General features: G+C 33.8%; 1 protein-coding gene across 5 annotated transcripts in view; it reads right to left on the bottom strand.

Moving 5' to 3' along the window:
• Positions 1-18225, bottom strand: part of FAF2 (Fas associated factor family member 2) — a 77672-nt gene that overhangs the window by 37692 nt on the left and 21755 nt on the right. For 2 of the 5 annotated variants that reach the window (XM_051978992.1, XM_051978994.1), the window contains exon 3: positions 8481-8660. The exons of 2 other annotated variants lie outside the window; for them this stretch is intronic. In XM_051978992.1, the coding sequence (XP_051834952.1) occupies positions 8481-8660 (180 nt within the window). The remainder of the gene's footprint in view (positions 1-8480; positions 8661-18225) is intronic. One more of the 5 variants, XM_051978993.1, reaches the window with a different exon arrangement.

Raw genomic sequence — 18225 nt, 5'->3', positions numbered from 1 at the left:
AGGGAGGGAAGGGAAAAATCGGAACAGAAACAAGTGCAAGAGATAATGTTGTAAAAAAAATTACCCTGGCATGGATTCTGTCAATATAAAGTTATTATTAAATAAAATAAAATAAAATAAAATATTGAAAAAAAAAAGAAAAAATTAATTTCCTCACTAGGAGTCCTTTCAATTGTTGAAATTGCACACATATACCTTTTCTTTCAGATTCCTCTCCCTCTCACCCCCCTAAATTAAATAAAGTTTAGGGCTACATCAATAGAATATTGATGATATCTTTAATAGGAGATGAGGGAAGTAGGAGTCCTATTGTTTTCTCTACCCTGGTTAGATGCCACCTAGAATTTTTTTTAATATTTTTTTTTATTATAGCTTTTTATTGATAGAACATATGCATGGGTAATTTTTCAACACTGACCCTTAGCAAACACTTCTGTTTCAACTTTTCTCTTCCTTCCCTCCACCTCCTTCCCTGGATGCCACCTAGAATTTCAAGAGGGGCATTAAACAAACCAGAATTTATCTAAATAACTGAGGGCAAGATCATTTTACATATATCATTCGATGAATAGTTGAAGGAACAAGCATGATGGTAACAGAACAGAACCTCCGAGATAATTTAGTCTCACCTTTATTTTAAGCATGAATCCATTTAAACATGTGCAAACTAGTGGTCATCTAACCTCAAACAGCATGTTATAGATTAATCAAAAGACTTTGAATCAAATCCTGATTCTATTTACTACCTTTCTGCCATTAAGAAATTCACTTAAATACTGACTCTTTTGTAAAATAAGGTGATTGTAATTTTATTATCTCTACTGTGCCTTGCAGTTCTGTATCTCACAGTAACTTATAACAACCTTCAGTTATGGGGAAACTCGACCTCTTATGGCAATCCATTACATTTTTCAAGAAATATTCCAAGAGAAGGAAACTGGAAACTGAGTGGATGCCTATCAATTGAAGCATGGCTGAATAAGTTTAGAAACGATCAGCAAGATGATTTTTAAAAGGCCTGGAGAGATTTATATGAACTGATGTTAAGTAAAAGGAGCAGAACCAAGAGAACATTATGCAATTCTGGTGGATGTGGCTCTTTTCAACAATGATAGGATTGAGGCTAGTTCCAATGATCTTGTGATGAAGAGCCATCTACACCCAAAAAGAGGACTGTGGGAACTGAGAGTGGATCACAACATAGCATTTTTATTCTTTTTGTTGTTTGCTTGAATTTTGTTTTCTTTCTCATTTTTTCTTTTTTGATCTGATTTTTCTTGTGCAGCAAGATACTTGTATAAATATGTATACATATATTGGATTTAACATATTTTTAACATGCTTAACACATATTAATTAGATTACTTGCCATCTAGGGGAGGGGGGTAGGGAGAAGAGAAGGAAAATTCAGAACACAAGATTTTGAAAGGGTCAATGTTGAAAAATTATCCATGTATATGTTTTGAAAATAAAAAGCTGTGATTAAAAAAAAAAAAAAAAAGATATGCCAAGAGCAGAACAAAGGTCCGCACACAATGTTTGTCAATTTAATGAAGACCTTTGATAGTCATGAGGGCTTGTGGCAAATTTTAGCAAAATAAGTTTGCCTCAAGAAGTTCATCAGTATTGTACTCTACTTTCAAGACAGTATGTTTGTCCGGGATTCTGGATAATGAACTTTCTCAGTTATCAATGGAGTGAAGCAGGGCTGCATATTTTCTTCAATGCTTTTGAGCATGAAGTTTTTTTCAGCAAGGTTGGATGTCTTCAATGAGAACAAAAATTGCATCAAAATCAGTTATCACATTGACAGCAAATTATTCAACTTGAAAAGACTACAAATCTAAAGTTAGTGCATGACTTTTTTTTGCAAATGACTGTGCACTCAATGCATTCTCTCTGGTGAAGCTGATAGACAACAAAGTATGAATTAATTTTCTGTGGCTTGTGCTAATTTTGGCCCAGCAATTAACACCAAGAAAATAGAGATTCTTCACCAACCAGCACCACACCCTCCTCCACATATATTACACAAATGGAACCATCAGTCACAGCACAGGAGAAATTTTGAATAATATAAGTTCACTTACCATGCCAATGTACTTTTTGGGTATGTACACACATACATTTGCAAGTTCTAGCTCAGTGTTTGGGAAGCTCCAAAAGAAAAGTATGGGGAAAAAGAGGTATCAGATTGCCTACCAAAGTAAAGGTTTACAGAGCCACCGTACTGACCTCATTGTTGTATATCTATGAAACTTGGACAATATAGCAATGCCATGCCAGGAAAATGAATCGTTTCCATCTGTATTTTCTTAGGAAAATTCTGAGATCAGCTGGCAAAATAAGCTGGCAATGAAGTCCTTTCTCGAGCTAAATGGCCAAGCATTCAGACTCCACAGAGAAAACAAATCAGATGGGCTGAACACAATTTTCAAATGCCAAAAGTAAATCTGCCTTAAACCCTATTTTACAGTAAACTCCCACAAGATAAATGTTCACATAAAGAGCAAAAGAAGTGATACAAAGAAGTCTCTCTAAAGAATTTTGTAATCAATCATGACACATCGAAGACACTAGCACAGAAACTTCCAGCATTGGTGTGCCTGCATCAAAAAAAAGGCGCTATATTCTATAAGAAAAGCATAATTACAGTGGCTCAAAAGAAATGTGAGATGCGCAAATTTAGAAACATCTCCACTCCAAATGTTCATGGACTATTTGTGCCCAACCTGAGTATTCCCTTTAGAATCTGGTTTGATCAGCAAGAGTTGGACACACTGTACTCTGACCCCAACATAGTGATGTCACTTTCATCCTCTTCAAGAACAAAGGACAACCAACTAATGTTATCTTGAGCAGAAAATGTGCTTTTCTTTCATTTCCATTAACTATCCTTTTTAATGGCTCTCTTCATCACAAGATCCACTAACTATTCTTTTAACATTTAACTATGCTAGTTTTTTTTTTAATTTCTTTTAAATTCCCAGGCTAAGAACTTTTAATCTATGCCCAGATTAACAGAAGGGGAAACAATATACTTAAACAGCCTCATTTTAGAAAAAGAAACTGAACAAATCATCAATGAGTTCCCTAAGAAAAAAATCTCCAGGGTCAGATGGATTTACAAGTAAATTCTGTCAAACATTTAATTCCTAAACTATATAAACTATATGGAAAAATAGGTGGAGTACTACCAAATTCTTTTTATGACACAGATATGAGGCTGATACCTAAGCCAGGAAGGACCAAAATAGAGAAAGAAAATTATAGACCAATTTCCCTAATGAATATTGATGCAAAAATCTTAAATAAAATATTAGCAAAGAGATTATGGCAACTCAGCAGGAAAATACACTATGATCAAGTGGGATTTATACCAGAAATATAGGGATGGTGCATTATCAGGAAAATTATCAGCATAATTGACCATATCAACACAAAAAGCCATCAGAAATCATATGATTATCTCAATAGATGCAGAAAAAGCATTTGACAAAATACAATACCCATTTCTAATAAAAACACTAGAGAGCATAAGAATAAATTGGAAGTTTTCCTTAAAATCATAAGGGTTACACCTATCTAAAACCAACAATAAGCATTATATGTAATGGGGATAAGTAAGAAGGCTTTCCCAATAAGGTCAGAGGTGAAATAAAGTTGCCCATTATCACCACTATTACTATTATTCAACATTTCCTAGAAATTTCCTAGCAATAAGAGAAGATTTCGAAGGAATTAGATAATGAGGAAACAAAATTATCACACTTTGCAAATAATATGACAGTATATTTTAAGAATTAACTAAAAAACTACCAGATACACCAACTTTATTAAAATTGCAGGATATAAAATAAACTCATATAAATCACCGGTATTTCTATATGTTACCAATAAAGCCCGTAGCATGAGATAGAAAGAGAAATTCCATTTAAAACAGCTAAAGACAATGAAAAATATTTGGGAGTCTACCTGACAAGACAAAGCCGGGAATCTTATGAAAACAATTACAAAACACTTTTCATGCAAAAAAAGTTAATTTTAAACAACTGGAAAAGTATCAATTACTTAGAGGCTGCTCAAGCTAATGGAATAAAAATGACAATTCTACCTAAATTAATCTACTTATTCTGTGCCATACTATCAAGCTGCCAAAAGATTATTTTATAGAACTATAAAAAATAATAACAAAATTCTTTTGGAAAAACAAAAGGTCAAGAATATCAAGGGAATTAATGGGGGGAAGGGAGGGGGGGAGGAACAAAAGCCATACCAGACCTAAAACTGTATTATAAAATAGTGATCATCAAAACCATTTGGTACTGGCTAAGAGATAGAATAGTGGATCAGGGGAATAGGTAGGTTCACAAGACACAATAGTCAATGACTACAGTAATCTAGTGTTTTAAAAATCCTAAAACTCTAGCTTCTGGGATAAGAACTCACTATCTGATAAAAAATTGCTGGGAAAACTAGAAAATTTGACATTTACCAATATCTAACACTCTATACGAAGATAGGATCAACATGGATTCATGATTGAGACATAAAGGGTGATACACTAAAGGCAGATCTAGAGAGCAAGAGACCTGTCAGATTTGTGGAGAAGAGAGGAATTTATGGCCAAAGAAGAACTAGAGAACATTATGAAATGCAAAATTCATAATTTTTATTCCATTAAATTAAAAGTTTTTGCACAAACAAAACCAATGCATCCAAGAATAGTAGAGAAACAGGAATCTGGTTTTAAAAAAAAAAGTTTACAGTATTTCTGCTAACGGCCTCATTTCTAAAATATAGAGAAGTAAGTCAAATATATAAGAATACAAGTCATCCCCTAAATGATAAATGATCAAAGGATATGAATAAATAATTTTCACACAAAGAAATTAAAGCCATTTCTAGACAGATATAAAAATGTTCTCTATAGATTATTGATTAGAAAAATGCCAATTAAGACAATACTGAGGTATCATTTCACATTTCTGAGATGGCTAAGATAATAGGAAAGATAATGATAAATGTGGGAAAAGTGGAACACTAATATATTGTTGGTGGAGTTGTGATCCAACTATTCTGGAGATCAATTTGGAACTATGCCCAAGAGGCTATAAAACTGTATATTCTTTGATCTAGCAGCAAGGACTGTATCCCAAAAAGAGCATAAAAGAGGGGAAAGGGCTCACATGAACAAAAATGTTTGTAGCAGCCTTTTTTGTATTGGCAAGGAACAGGAAACTGAGTGTATACTCATCAATTGGGGAATAGCTGAATAAATTATGGCATGTGAATGAAAAGGAATATTATTGTTCTATAAGAAATGATATGCAGGCTGATTTCAGAAAAGCCTGGATTCACATTTACTGATACCGAGTGAAGTGAGCAGAACCAGAGAACATTGTACATAGCAAAAACAAGACTATGTAATAATCAACTGTGATGGACTTGGCTCTTTTCAATAATGTGGTGATTCAAGGCAATTCCAATAAACTTGGGATGGAAATGTCTGCATCCAGAGAGAATTATGGAGACTGAATATGGATCAAAACATAGTATTTTCACTTTTTGCTTTTTTCTTTCTCAAGTTTTTCCCCATCTTTGGTCTAAGTTTTCTTGCAAAACATGACAAATATGGAAATGTTTAAAGAACTGTTCATATTTAACCTCTATCAGAATATTTGCTGTCTCAGGGAGGGAGAAAAATTTGGAACACCAAGTCTTACAAAAATGAAAGTAAAAAACTATCTTTACATGTATTTGGAAAATAAACTCCATTGAAAAATAAGAAAAAAAAGAACATCTAATCTAGACCAAGAAAAGATTGCCTCCCAAATATCCGAAGTGCTAACTTGTGATGGGATAAAATTTATTCTAACTAGGACTGAAAGGTAAAAAGTTTCAAGGAGACAAATTTTAGCACAATATGAGGAAGAACTTCTTGAAAATTAAAATTATCCAAAAAATAAAATGTAGGCCAGGTACCATTGCGTCTTAGGATCCTTCTAATTTTGGAGCTTCTAGAATGAATATTAGAATTGTAGAGATTGAATGGATCTTTTTAGAGGCCTATAAGACATCCCCAATAAATGATGATAAAGGTTTCATCTAGAGACTTCTAGTGAGAGGAATCACCTACTTACTAAAACAATCCATTTCATTTTGGGACAGCTCTAATAATTGTAACACGTTTTTGTTCATTTAGCAAGTCTCTGACTGCTTTATGGGGTCAAGAAAAATAAATCTAATTCCTCTTTCACATGGCAGCTCTTAAAATATTTCATTTCCTTTTATTTAGTTATGCTATATGTATAAAATTGTTAAATTAAGTTAGCAATGTAAGCATTATTATAGTTAGCCACATGTAGATAAAATGAAAAAGAGTAATGCAGACCACCTCTCAGATTGGCTAAGATGACAGAAAAAAATAATGACAAATATTGGAGGTCATGTGGGAAAACTGGGACATTGATATATTGTTGGTGAAACAGTCAACGAATCCAACCAGCCTGGAGAGCAATTTGGAACTATGTTCAAAAAGTTATTAAACTGTGCATACCCTTTGACCCAGAAGTGTTCCTACTGAGTTTGTATCTCAGAGAGATATTAAAGGAGGGAAAGGGACCCACATGTACAAAAATGTTTGTGGCAACCCTTTTTGTAGTGACAAGAAAGTGGAAACTGAGTGGGTGTCCACAGTTGGGGAATAGCTGAATAAATTATGACATATGAATGTTATGGAATATTATTGTTCTATAATAAATGATCAGCAGGATGATTTCAGAGAGGCTTAGAGAGACTTACATGAACTGATGCTAAGTGAAATGAGCAGAACCAGGAGATCATTATACACGGCAATAATAAGACTATATGACAATCAATTCTGATGGACATGGCACTCTTCAACAATGAGATGATTCAAACCAGTTTCAATTGTTGAGTAATGAAGAGAGTCATCTACACCCAAAGAGAAGACTATGGGAAATAAGTGTGGACTACAACACAGCAGCTTCACTCTTTCTGTTATTGTTTGCTTGCATTTTCTGTTTTTCTTCTCAGGTTTTTTCTTTCTTTGTAGATCCGATTTTCTTGTGCAGCAAAATAACTGTATAAATATGTGTACATATATTGGATTTAACATATACTTTAACATATTTAACATGTATTGGACCTACCTGCCATCTAGGGATGGAGGTGGGGGTAAAGAGGGAATAATTTGGAACAGAAGGCTTTGCAAGGGTCAATGTTGAAAAATTACCCATCCATATGTTTTGTAAATAAAAAGCTCTAAAAGGGTAGTTTAGACCTATTTTTTGTTTGTTATGAAAGCCCACAGTTTCCACAAAAACTATAGCTTTGTTTCAATATTACTGTGCTACACAAGCACTCTAGGACTTCCTATTTTGCCAACCTCAAGTACCAAAAGTTACTACAAGGAAACTCAGTTTTCACATTCATATTTCAAAGCACTGAAAGATCAGCCCAGAAAGGGGAAAAATAGAATTGTAAATTACATATTCTCTACAATCCTGATTTGAATCACATGCTTAAAGTCCTTGTCACTGCTTTTCAGTTGTTCCCCAAGAAAAAACTGTTGTTAAAATAAAGACCCTAAAACCATAAGTTCAAAACTCTAGCAAGCAGTTAACTTCATCTTAAAGAGATCAAAAAAAAAAAAAAAACCCCACAAAACTAAAGCTACAGGGTTCAGATAAGTAATTAAATGTTAATAATAATTTATAAGATCAGATATCTGGAGATGGAAGGGGACACCTTTTGAGTCTCTTAGATCAACTTCCACATTTTAGAGCTGAAGAACATTTTAAAAGCATTTTTTTTCACAAGTCTCTGAGTTATTTTTTTTTTCTGGTCCAACCCTATGATTTCACTGGTATGGGAACTCTCAATGTGGAAACTATCTCCACCAAGGAAGGTAAGCATTGAAGTATAACTTACAAACTCAAAGAGTTACCTGGAATACAAATAGTATATCAAATCTAAATCCAGTTTTTCTCCTAACTCCACAAAACTGGCTCTCTATCCATTTTGTCAAGTTGCCAAGTTTTATCCATTGGATGGATAAAGAAACTAAATTAACAAAGAAATAAATCACACATCCAAGAAATGTCAAGATATGAGATTCAAACTTAGGTTTTCTCATTCCAAGTTAATACTTCTTTCCACTAGACCTCTGAAGATTTGTGAAACAAAAGACAAACATTTTTATCATGGCTATTCTATAGGCACATAAAAATAAGCCAACTGTATACTATTAAAGGATAACAAAATATCCCAAAATAACAGACATATCAAAGTTAAAGAAAAAATTAAGCTAGATAGCTACTACTGTTTTCCTACCAATTCATGATGCAAACAAGAAAAATTGCACTTAAAATATCAACAAAAATCCATTATTACACATTTTGGCTTTTTTTCCCCAAGGTTGTCACACAGCAAACAAATGCTGTTATATGAATGACCTTGTGAAATGGAGAAAGAATATCCCCAGCTGCAAAATAACTTGCCCTTGGTTGTGGTCTTGAAACAACATAGCTGTAGATCCTGTGGTCAGCTGTATTAACCTGCAGGGGTCGGGATGGAGGTGGGTTGAAGACACTTGGTACACCTTCTTGCTCATTCAGTCTGTCCTGTACAGCTGCCTGAGGAGGAAAACACACATAGCAAGGGAAAAAAGTCTCAATAACTTAAGCCAACTCAGAGGAGAAAAGCCATCATGGATTCAGGTTTCAAAATAGGCTGCAAATTACAATGGCTACCAATAATGATCTCTAAAAGCCTTTCTGTTATGAAATACAACATGTTTCACATTCAAAGGCAAAGTATACAACACAGAGGGTAAATAAATCAATCAGAATGTATTTTTTAAGTTTATGTCTTTTGTCTTTTTTTAAAACAAAATGAACTGGGATAAGTATTAAAAATGTGATTTATTTTGTAATACCTTCAGTGGATCTTTAATACTTATCAGTGTGAGTATTACCTCTAAAGACATATTATTACAAGTTATCCACAATTCCTCTCCAGTTTTTCAATTTTGTTCTTTAACAGGATTTCAAGTGCCCTCTGCTATACCTGCTGATCTCTGAATATCCTTCATATTTGTCAATGTTTTTCATAAAATGTAGTACCTGAAATTGAACCCAATATTCCAAATTTGTTTTAACCAGAATAGAATACAGGGAAGGATTATTACATTCTTTTTCTGGCCACTGACTTCTGTTAATGCAATTTGAAATAAATTTATAGCATTGGTTTTTGTTTTTTTGTTTTTGTAATCACCATATTATACTAAGTCTTGCTGACCTTTCAATAAAGTAAAATGTCTAAATTTCTTACATGTAAAGTGTTATCAAACCAATTATTGTAAAATGATTATCTCAATGTATAGAACTATTCCCTATTGATTCAGTTACAAGTTTTAAGGCTACTGTTGCAAGCTGTTGAGATACTGTTAAATCCTGATTCTGTCATACTCTTCCTAGTTCTGCCTCATTCAAAAATTGGTTAAGCAGTACTACCTTCTGAGTTTTCCTCAGAGACACTGACAAAAAAATCTTAAAAAACAAGTCCAAGCACCTTTTCCCTTTTGCATTTACTCAAACAGCATTTGTTTAAGATTGGTATGGAGTTCCACTACTTAGCATGACACTATACATTTTTTCTAGTACAATTAGATATTCCTCTAGTTTCCATCAACTTAAATTGAAAGAGTATGCAATCTAATGAAAAATGTTATCTACCTCTAGAGAAAAAAGTGATGTCTGAATGCAGATTGCAACATGTGTTTTTTAAAATTCATTTTTCTTGGGTGGTTGTTGTATGTGTTTTCTTTTACAATATGACTAACATGGAAATATGCTTTGCATGTCTGTGCATGTATAATCCATATAAAACTGTCTTCTCAAAAAGGAGAGAAGGAGAAAATTTGGAAGTCAAAGTGTTAAAAATGAATGTAAAAATTTTTTTACTTGTAATTAGAAAAACAAAAAAACAAAAAAGATCACACAGTGCAATCTCTCCATCCTATTGTAAAGAATACTTCCAGAGACTTTGTTAAATGTATTGCTAAAATCCAGATATGTTCAATCCACATAATAATCCTCTAAGAAAAGGGAAAGAGATTATTTTAAGGTAATTTATTGTTGGTAAAAATTCATGTTGCCTTAATGATGGCTGTTTATGTTTTGATATACAAGTCATCTAATTAATGTCTTCTAGAACTTTGTTAGGAACTAATGCCAAATTTATTTGATAATTTCTGGAAGTAGGAAATCAAGAATTTGCCTACTTCTGGTCTTTTAGCACCTTCCCCATTTTCCAGTCTTCAAAATATTACCAACAGGAAATTTAGTAATTACAATGACACTATTTTTCAATACAATAGGATTCAATTGGTCTGGATCAGGAGACTTCAACTGGTTTAAAGCAGTTAGGTGCTCTCTTCCTATCACCTTACCTAAATTTGGGCTTCAATTCCCCCTTAACCATGTTTGTTTCACCCTTTCCAGTCTGAAGATCATTCTCCTTGACAGAGAAAACAGAAGCAAAATAAGAGTTGAGCAGCTCTGCTTTCACGTTGTCTGTTAACATTACATAGTCTGTCCTGAGCGGTGGGACTTTTACCTTTTTTTTGTTAAGTTCTTGTGCAAATAATCTGTACCCTTTTCTCCCTCCTAGTCTCAATATTTTTATGTGAAAAATAAAAAATTCCTCTTAATGAGTTTTCCACTTTGTAATCTTTGGTCATGAGTTCATGCTTATTTCTTTAAATTTTTTGAAATCTACTTTCCTAAAGTTTAAGATACTTATTTGTTGAGAGTCTCACAATGGTATATTCTCTTCTCAAATCTAGACACTTGCCTGAGAAATTCAGTTATATTCCTCTTTTCTTGGCTCTCAAGTAAACATTCTAAGATAACATGGTCCCTTTATCCATGGTTCCTCATTACTTCTACTTCATCAAGTACTTTCCTTGTTAGCTAAAACTGAGTACAGAATTGAAATTCATATTTGTCAATTTCCTTTGCCGTTTGAGAAATGAAAATGTTAGCATGGAAAGTCAGAACATATTACATGCTCTACTTTTAATAGAATGGAACTTCAGTAGTCATTAAGCTAACAACTCCCCCCATCCTTGCCTCCTCCATAACTACAATATCAATGCCTTTCTTCCAATTTTGCGATATGAATCAAGTAAACAGTCTATGTGGCTAAAGGGCAGGTTTCACAGCACTATTTATTTTATCTCTGTCTCTCCCTGGTTACTCCCCCAAATTACATACCTACATCCCTTAATTCTGCTGCGACTTCTATGAAAACGTTCTTTTGAAAACTCACTGTTCACTCACAAAGATTATGACTAGAGATTTATGAAGCCATATTTATCTCCCTGAATTAAAATTTCAAATTATTTTATTTATTACCCATATTCTGTATATAGATACTCGAAAGTCTATTTTTCTTTCCCTCTTCTCAGATATTTTTTATTATGAATGAATGGCTCTTACACCATTATTCTTCCTTTTAGGTCAAATTGCTTGTCCTCTATATAATTTGCACAATCCTTAAAATTTTATCTGGGCATGATTTTTAACTTTTTCTCTCTGTATCCAGCTTCCTCTATTCCAGATTTCCCTATGAATTACATCAGTAAGTTTCTGAACAAACAAAATTCTCTCAGTACTTATAAGACATTTTACCTCTAACCAAATGTCCATCATTCTAGTATCTCAAGTCATGAATCAGAAAAACAAATTGTATTTTGATACCTTTTATGTAATTTTTCACTTCCAAAACCCTCAATTTTAACTGGAAGAGCTGAAAATATTGTCTGTATCTCTTAAGTCCTTGGTTAAACTCATTAGAGATGAGAGTTTTAAAATTTCTTCTGGCAGTAGTTTACCCCCCATATATCAGGGTAGAAATCAAAAGCTTTATAAATCTCAGTATGTTCTTTTGGGATATAAGGCATATGATTTGTTTGTAGGTGTTTTATCAATACCCCCCCCCCAGTTTAAACTGAGTCACTTCCCAAAAACTACCCTTCCTCATAATAAAGAGAAACAGCAAGACAAAACCAACAAATGCCACAGAAAAAAATGAAATGACATTTCATATCTGGAAGATATATCATATATCTCTAAGTCACATGATTTAGAGCTTAAAAGGAACTTTAAAATTTTGCCCAACCCTTTCATTTTATAGCTGGGGACAACTGAGGCCAAAGGAGATTAAGTCACTCATCCAAGGTCATACAGGTGTATGTAGCAAACATAAGAAACAAACACAGATCTTCTGATTCTAAATAATTTCCTCTTTACTAAACTGCTGCTTGTTGGTATTGGTTCAGTGGATTCAATCAGATTCATTCCCTCTGAATAAATTTCCCTCTGATTTCAGATTTCAATTCCCTCTGAATAAAGATTTTCCTACAAAGGCTTTCAAAGACCCTTGGTCTTGAGAGAAGACTGAAGTCATCTAAGCACATGTTTATTTAAATTCACACTTTCACAGTTACTACCTCAAAATAGATATTACCAGACTTCCCGGATTATTCTGAACCTGATCCACAATTAACCACCTTCCATCTCTAGCCTCTTTAATCACTTTCTCTTCACAGGTGTTTTCCTTTCTACTTTCAGACAACTCTTATCTTTTGAGCCTAATTTCACACTATGCATTCCTTCCCACACTCTATATTCTAGCCAAACTAGATTTCTAGCTAATCTCTAAAATTTTACTTTTCTACCCCTAGAACCATTGTTCTTAAAATACAGGTCTTACTGACCATGTCACTGCTCTTTGCAATCAACTTCCACTATGGCCTATGCTTTTAAAATTTTTAATGCTTAATACAGTATCTCATATATTACAGGTACTTTAACAGATGTTTGCTGAATTAAATCTTTAAAAAAAAAAAACAACACACTTGATTCTACTTGATTCTACTATCCTAAATATCCTACAATTACCTTTTTCATTTGATGTTCTAAACTTTTTAATGAGTGGTCTATACCTATTTTCCACCAATTTCCTTTACAAGTAGAATCTTAGTCCCTGGCTTCTTATAGTCTACTTCTACTAAAATCAAAGGTTTTTATTCAGTCTTCATCCTCCCTGATCAGATCTAACCAAAGTACCTTTTTGCCAGCTAAATGGGTACTGGGATAGGCTCATGCGGGCTTTTTTGATAAAGCTCACTCAGCTTTCTTACACAGATGAGGGAAGAGAGCTATTGTGCTATCAAGCTAACACCTACAAAGTTGACAGTGAAACGTTAAATGTTGCACACTATAGTAGACCTGAGGAGATATGAATTAACTCTGCACCAATTGTGCAATACCAATTGTGGCTGTGGCTTTCTTTCTTTTTTTTTTTAATTAAATTTTTTTAATTAAAAATGTTCCAACTAACAAGCACTTATTTTCTCTTTTTCCATCTCCCTTCCTACACTGGAAACAAAACAAAACAAAACTCTTGCAAGAAACAAGCATAGTCAAGCAAAATAAATTCCAATATTGACCATGTTCAAAAATGTGTTTATTTAATCCTTCACTTGTCCGGTGATGGTGAGCATCATCAGTCTTCTGATATCAAGATTTGTAATTTTAAGCAAAGGGAGTTGTAGCACAGATCTGAGGCAGTTTAGGTTAATTTTGCCATCAGATAGATATCAAGGAAAGCGAGTTTCACATCTTTTGAACAAGAGGATTTTGAATATAGCACTAGGTTTTTGGTGATGAGTTTCAGGATAATTTTGATTACATCAAATTGAAAAGGTTTTGCATAACAAAAACAATGGATCCAAGATTAGAAGAAAAGCAGGAAACCAGGAGAAAAATTACAGGAAATTTCTGATATAGGCCTCATTTCTTAAATATATTTCTTAAAATTTATAAGAATATAAGTCATTCCCCAATTGATAAATGGTCAAAAGATACAAACAATTTGCAGTAGAAATCAGAGCTATCTATACTCATAAAAAAAAGTTCTAATTACTACTGATTAGAGAAATACAAACTAAAATATCACAGAAGTACACCTCACACCTATTATCAGATTGGCTAATATGATAGACAAGGAAAATGACAAATCTTGGAAAGGATGTGGAAAAATAGAAATAATGATGCACTGCTGATAGAATTGTGAATTGTTCCAATCATTCTGGAAAACAATGTGGGACTATGCGCAAAAGTTTCTACAATTGTGCATATCCTTTGACCCACCAATACACTACTAGGTTTTCACCCCAAAGAAATCAAAGGAAAAATATGTACATAAATATTTATAGCATCTCTTTTTGCAGTAACAATTAGAAATTAAGAGGATACACCACAACTGGGAAATGGCTGGACAAGTTATAGTATATGATTGTGATGAAATTCTACTGTGCTATAAAAAATGAATAGGATGCTTTCAGAAAAATCTAGGAAGTCATGAATGAACTGATACAAAGTGAAATGAACAAAACCAGGAGAATACTGTACATTATAACAGCAATATTGTACAATCAACTGTCAATGATTTATTCTCAGCAACACAATGATCCAAATCAATTATGAAGCACTTATGGTAAAAAAAAAATGCTATCTACCTCCAGAAAAGAACTGGAGTTTTAATGCATCTTTTTAAAAGTATTTATTTAAAACCTAAATACAAAACAGAAAAGAAAGAAAATTGACATTTGCACAGCAGAACATAAGAAAAAATTCAAAATATGCAACAAATTTCCATTTCAACACAAGGATTTATAATAATAGAACATGCTGTATTCTTTCCTTTGCTTCCTTATAGGTTTTCTTTTGTTATCTGCAGCATACTTTTTACTTTATTTTTCCCCTTCTTTCCTCTCCAAAGCTGGTATAGTTAATCATGGATATATTTATGTATATATACACCTACACACATACCTATAATGATGCACATAAACACATATACAGTCATATACATCTACATATGGTTACACGATGTTTGTCCTGTTTCTCTGAAGATAGATAACATCAACATCATCCTTAAGTCCAAGTCTTTTCATATTTATCTAAATCTACTAAACTCATTTCCTATGCCACAGCAATATTCCAATGTTATAATATTTACTTGCTTTGAATAGTCTAAAAAATGTTAATATAGCTGATATATAGTTATACTTTTTCCCCCTCTTTATTATTCTTTTTTTTGGGGGGGTAGGGAGGAGATCCATACTTTCTTTTGTAACATGGATAATACAAAAAATGTTTTACATAACTGCACATATGTGTAATCAAATTGCTTGCCTTCTTAAAGAGAGAATTTAGAATTCAAAAATTTAAAAAGAAATGTTAGAGAATTTTTATTTCTATGTAGTTGAGAAAAAAATTTAAATCTAAACAAAAAACAAATAAAAGGGTTGATATCTTGGTGAGGATAAAAGAACCTTTTTGTCAAAGACTAGAGAAAAGGAAGAGAGACTAGGAGATGATGTCAAGTGTTCTGAGATGAATACAAAAAGGCACTAAAAAAAGATAATGGCTTTTATTTTTTCTGCAAAGTAGAAGGTGATGGCTTAATGAAAGAAAAGAAAGTTTGATACAGATGTGGGAAATGAGATAAAGAGTCAATTAGAGAAGAATAAAAGGAATATTATGCAGTAGCAAGGGCCCAGTTCCTAGAGTCCTATCTTAATAACTCAATTGAATACTCAATTTAATTCTCAAAAATAAAAAATTAAAATAAATGTTAACGGTTGCTATACTATATGTTATCTTCAGGCAATTCCCACCTTTTCTCTCTTTGGCTCAGCTATTTTGAATACAAAAAAGATCTCATTCTATACTCACTACCTATGGAAATTCCTACTCATACCTTCAATTTCCAACTGAATGTCAAAGAATTCCAAATTCACATCTTCTGATTTTGTCCTCTAGGTTCTCATTTCCACGTGTCAACAAGATACCTCCATGAGGAAGTTCCACTGTGACCTTAAGTTCAAGATGATCCAAAATAAATTAATCATTTTCCCACCCCAAATAAGTCACACTTGCAATGGTCACATTTATCCACAGAGGACAATTTCACTGTAAAATATAAAAATGCAAGAACATGGTTATGCAATCAAAGATTAAGGATACTCAAAAACCTAGGAACAAAATCAATAAGTGCCACTCTCTGTGAAGGAAGCAAATGCAAATCCATGTAACAGAATTAGCTATCACAAGAAATATTTCACTTTTTCATGCTATACTCACAAAATAACTTACTGATAAGATTAACATGTTTTCCTACATGGCAACAAGAAGCAACCAAGCAAGACAGCAATCAGAAAAGCGTCTGTAAAAGTGGTCACTGGCACCAGCTCAAATTCAGGTGTTAAAATGTATGAGCTTCTCAACAACCAAAAAAACCTCCAGGAATAATACTGCCACTAGATGGCAGTAGTTAAAACATGAGGTCAGAGATCAAGAACTAATGTAGAAGAAGGTGGAGAAAAAGGCAAGAACTTGACCAATTTCTCCCCAAAACCCCTCTGAACAACTTTATATAATGTCTCACAACAAATTCTGGAATGGCAGAATCTACAAAAGGAGGGGGTCAAATAATTTTCCAGCCTAAGACAATTTAAAAGGTCAGCAAGAAAAATTCATTGCAATGGGGTAAGAGTGAGTAGATTACAGTTCAGTCTGCATTCTAGCAAACCAGCAATAGGCTTTAAGAGTGAATGAATCGGTGGCAAGCAGTTGTGATTTCTGGACGTCTCAATTAATAGACAATAAAAGAATCAGATAATTTGTCAGAAGATTAAAGAGGTTCCTTTGCTGGTATCAGAGCAGAACTCTTGTTTTTCCCCACTTGGAACTGGGTCCAGTTTTACGTCAGAAATCCAGGGTGAGAAGGCACACTAGCACGCCAGAGTTTGCAACCAAAGGGATCCTTTGTTGCAGTTCTAGAGTGGAAAAGAGTGCTTGTGGTCACTCACAGAATAGAACACAGTCCAGGCAAATAGTAAACACACACCTCCCTTGATCATACCACCTTGGAAGAAAACACAAACTCAGAAGATGACAAAGTCAAAAATACTACATCAAAAGTCTCAAAGAAAAATATGAATTGGCCTCAGGCTATGGAAGAATTCAAAAGGATTTCAAAAATCAAATAAGAGAGGTAAAGAAAAAAATCAGGAAGAGATATTAGTGTGATTCAAGAAAATCATGAAAAAAAGAGGTAATAATCTAAAAGAGGAAAAAAAAAAAAAAACCAAGAAGAATATAAGACCTTAAAAAAAAAAAACCAGAACAGAAAAAAAGGTACATTATTACTCACTAAAGAAAATACAGTTGTACCTCAGTACTCGTTATTTATTGTTTCCAGAAAGTCCAAGTACTGAAAACCATAAGTACTAAACAAATTTTTCCTATAAAGAGTACATCTCCAGTCTGCAGCCTAATCATTCCTCCCCACCAAATTCCCCAAAGGGGGAAGTAGGGCTTCCAGCTGCAGAAAAACAAGCCAGTTCAGCCAGGCTCCTCCTTTCTTGATCTAACTTAGTTTCTGAGAGAAACCTTGACCTTTATACTCTCCCCCCATTCCCCACCATCTAAGCTTCTTGGGGGACCTGGAAGTTATGGTCCATTGCCCTCTGCCACCCAGAACTCTGGCCTGCTAGGAGTCTTGAGTCCTCCTCCTCCAATACCTCTCCACCTGAACTCCAGATACAATTGCTCATATTATGGCAGCTTCTCCTGGCTACTTCTCCTCCTGCTAAGCATGCCAGTTGCTCCATGTTCCTTCCAATACTACTGCTTTGAGAGCCAGGATATTGTATCCTATAGATACATAATTCTGCAGAAACTGCCCACTAACACACACACACACACACACACACACTCACACTCTTACTTCATGGGCTCCAATCTGACAGTCCTGTGCACCACTGCCTTCACAGGAGAAAAGCTGTCCATAGCTGAGAGCAAGATGCCTGGAGAACCTCACATTCCTACTTCTCAACTAAGACAATCACCCAGAGTATCAAGCAAGCATCAGATGTTGGATTTTTTCCTCACTGAAAAGTGCTGAATACTGAATTGGATGAATGATGAAGTACCACTATAATTCCTTAAAAATTATAATTGGGCACTGGAAGCTAATTACTCCATGAGACATTAAGAAACAAATAAAATCAAAATATATATTTCACTGGAAAAATAACTAACCTGGAAAATAAATCCAAAA

The sequence above is a fragment of the Antechinus flavipes genome, chromosome 2 (genome assembly GCF_016432865.1).
Source record: "Antechinus flavipes isolate AdamAnt ecotype Samford, QLD, Australia chromosome 2, AdamAnt_v2, whole genome shotgun sequence".
NCBI lineage: Eukaryota > Metazoa > Chordata > Mammalia > Dasyuromorphia > Dasyuridae > Antechinus > Antechinus flavipes.
This window is presented reverse-complemented; position numbering and strand designations above follow the sequence as displayed.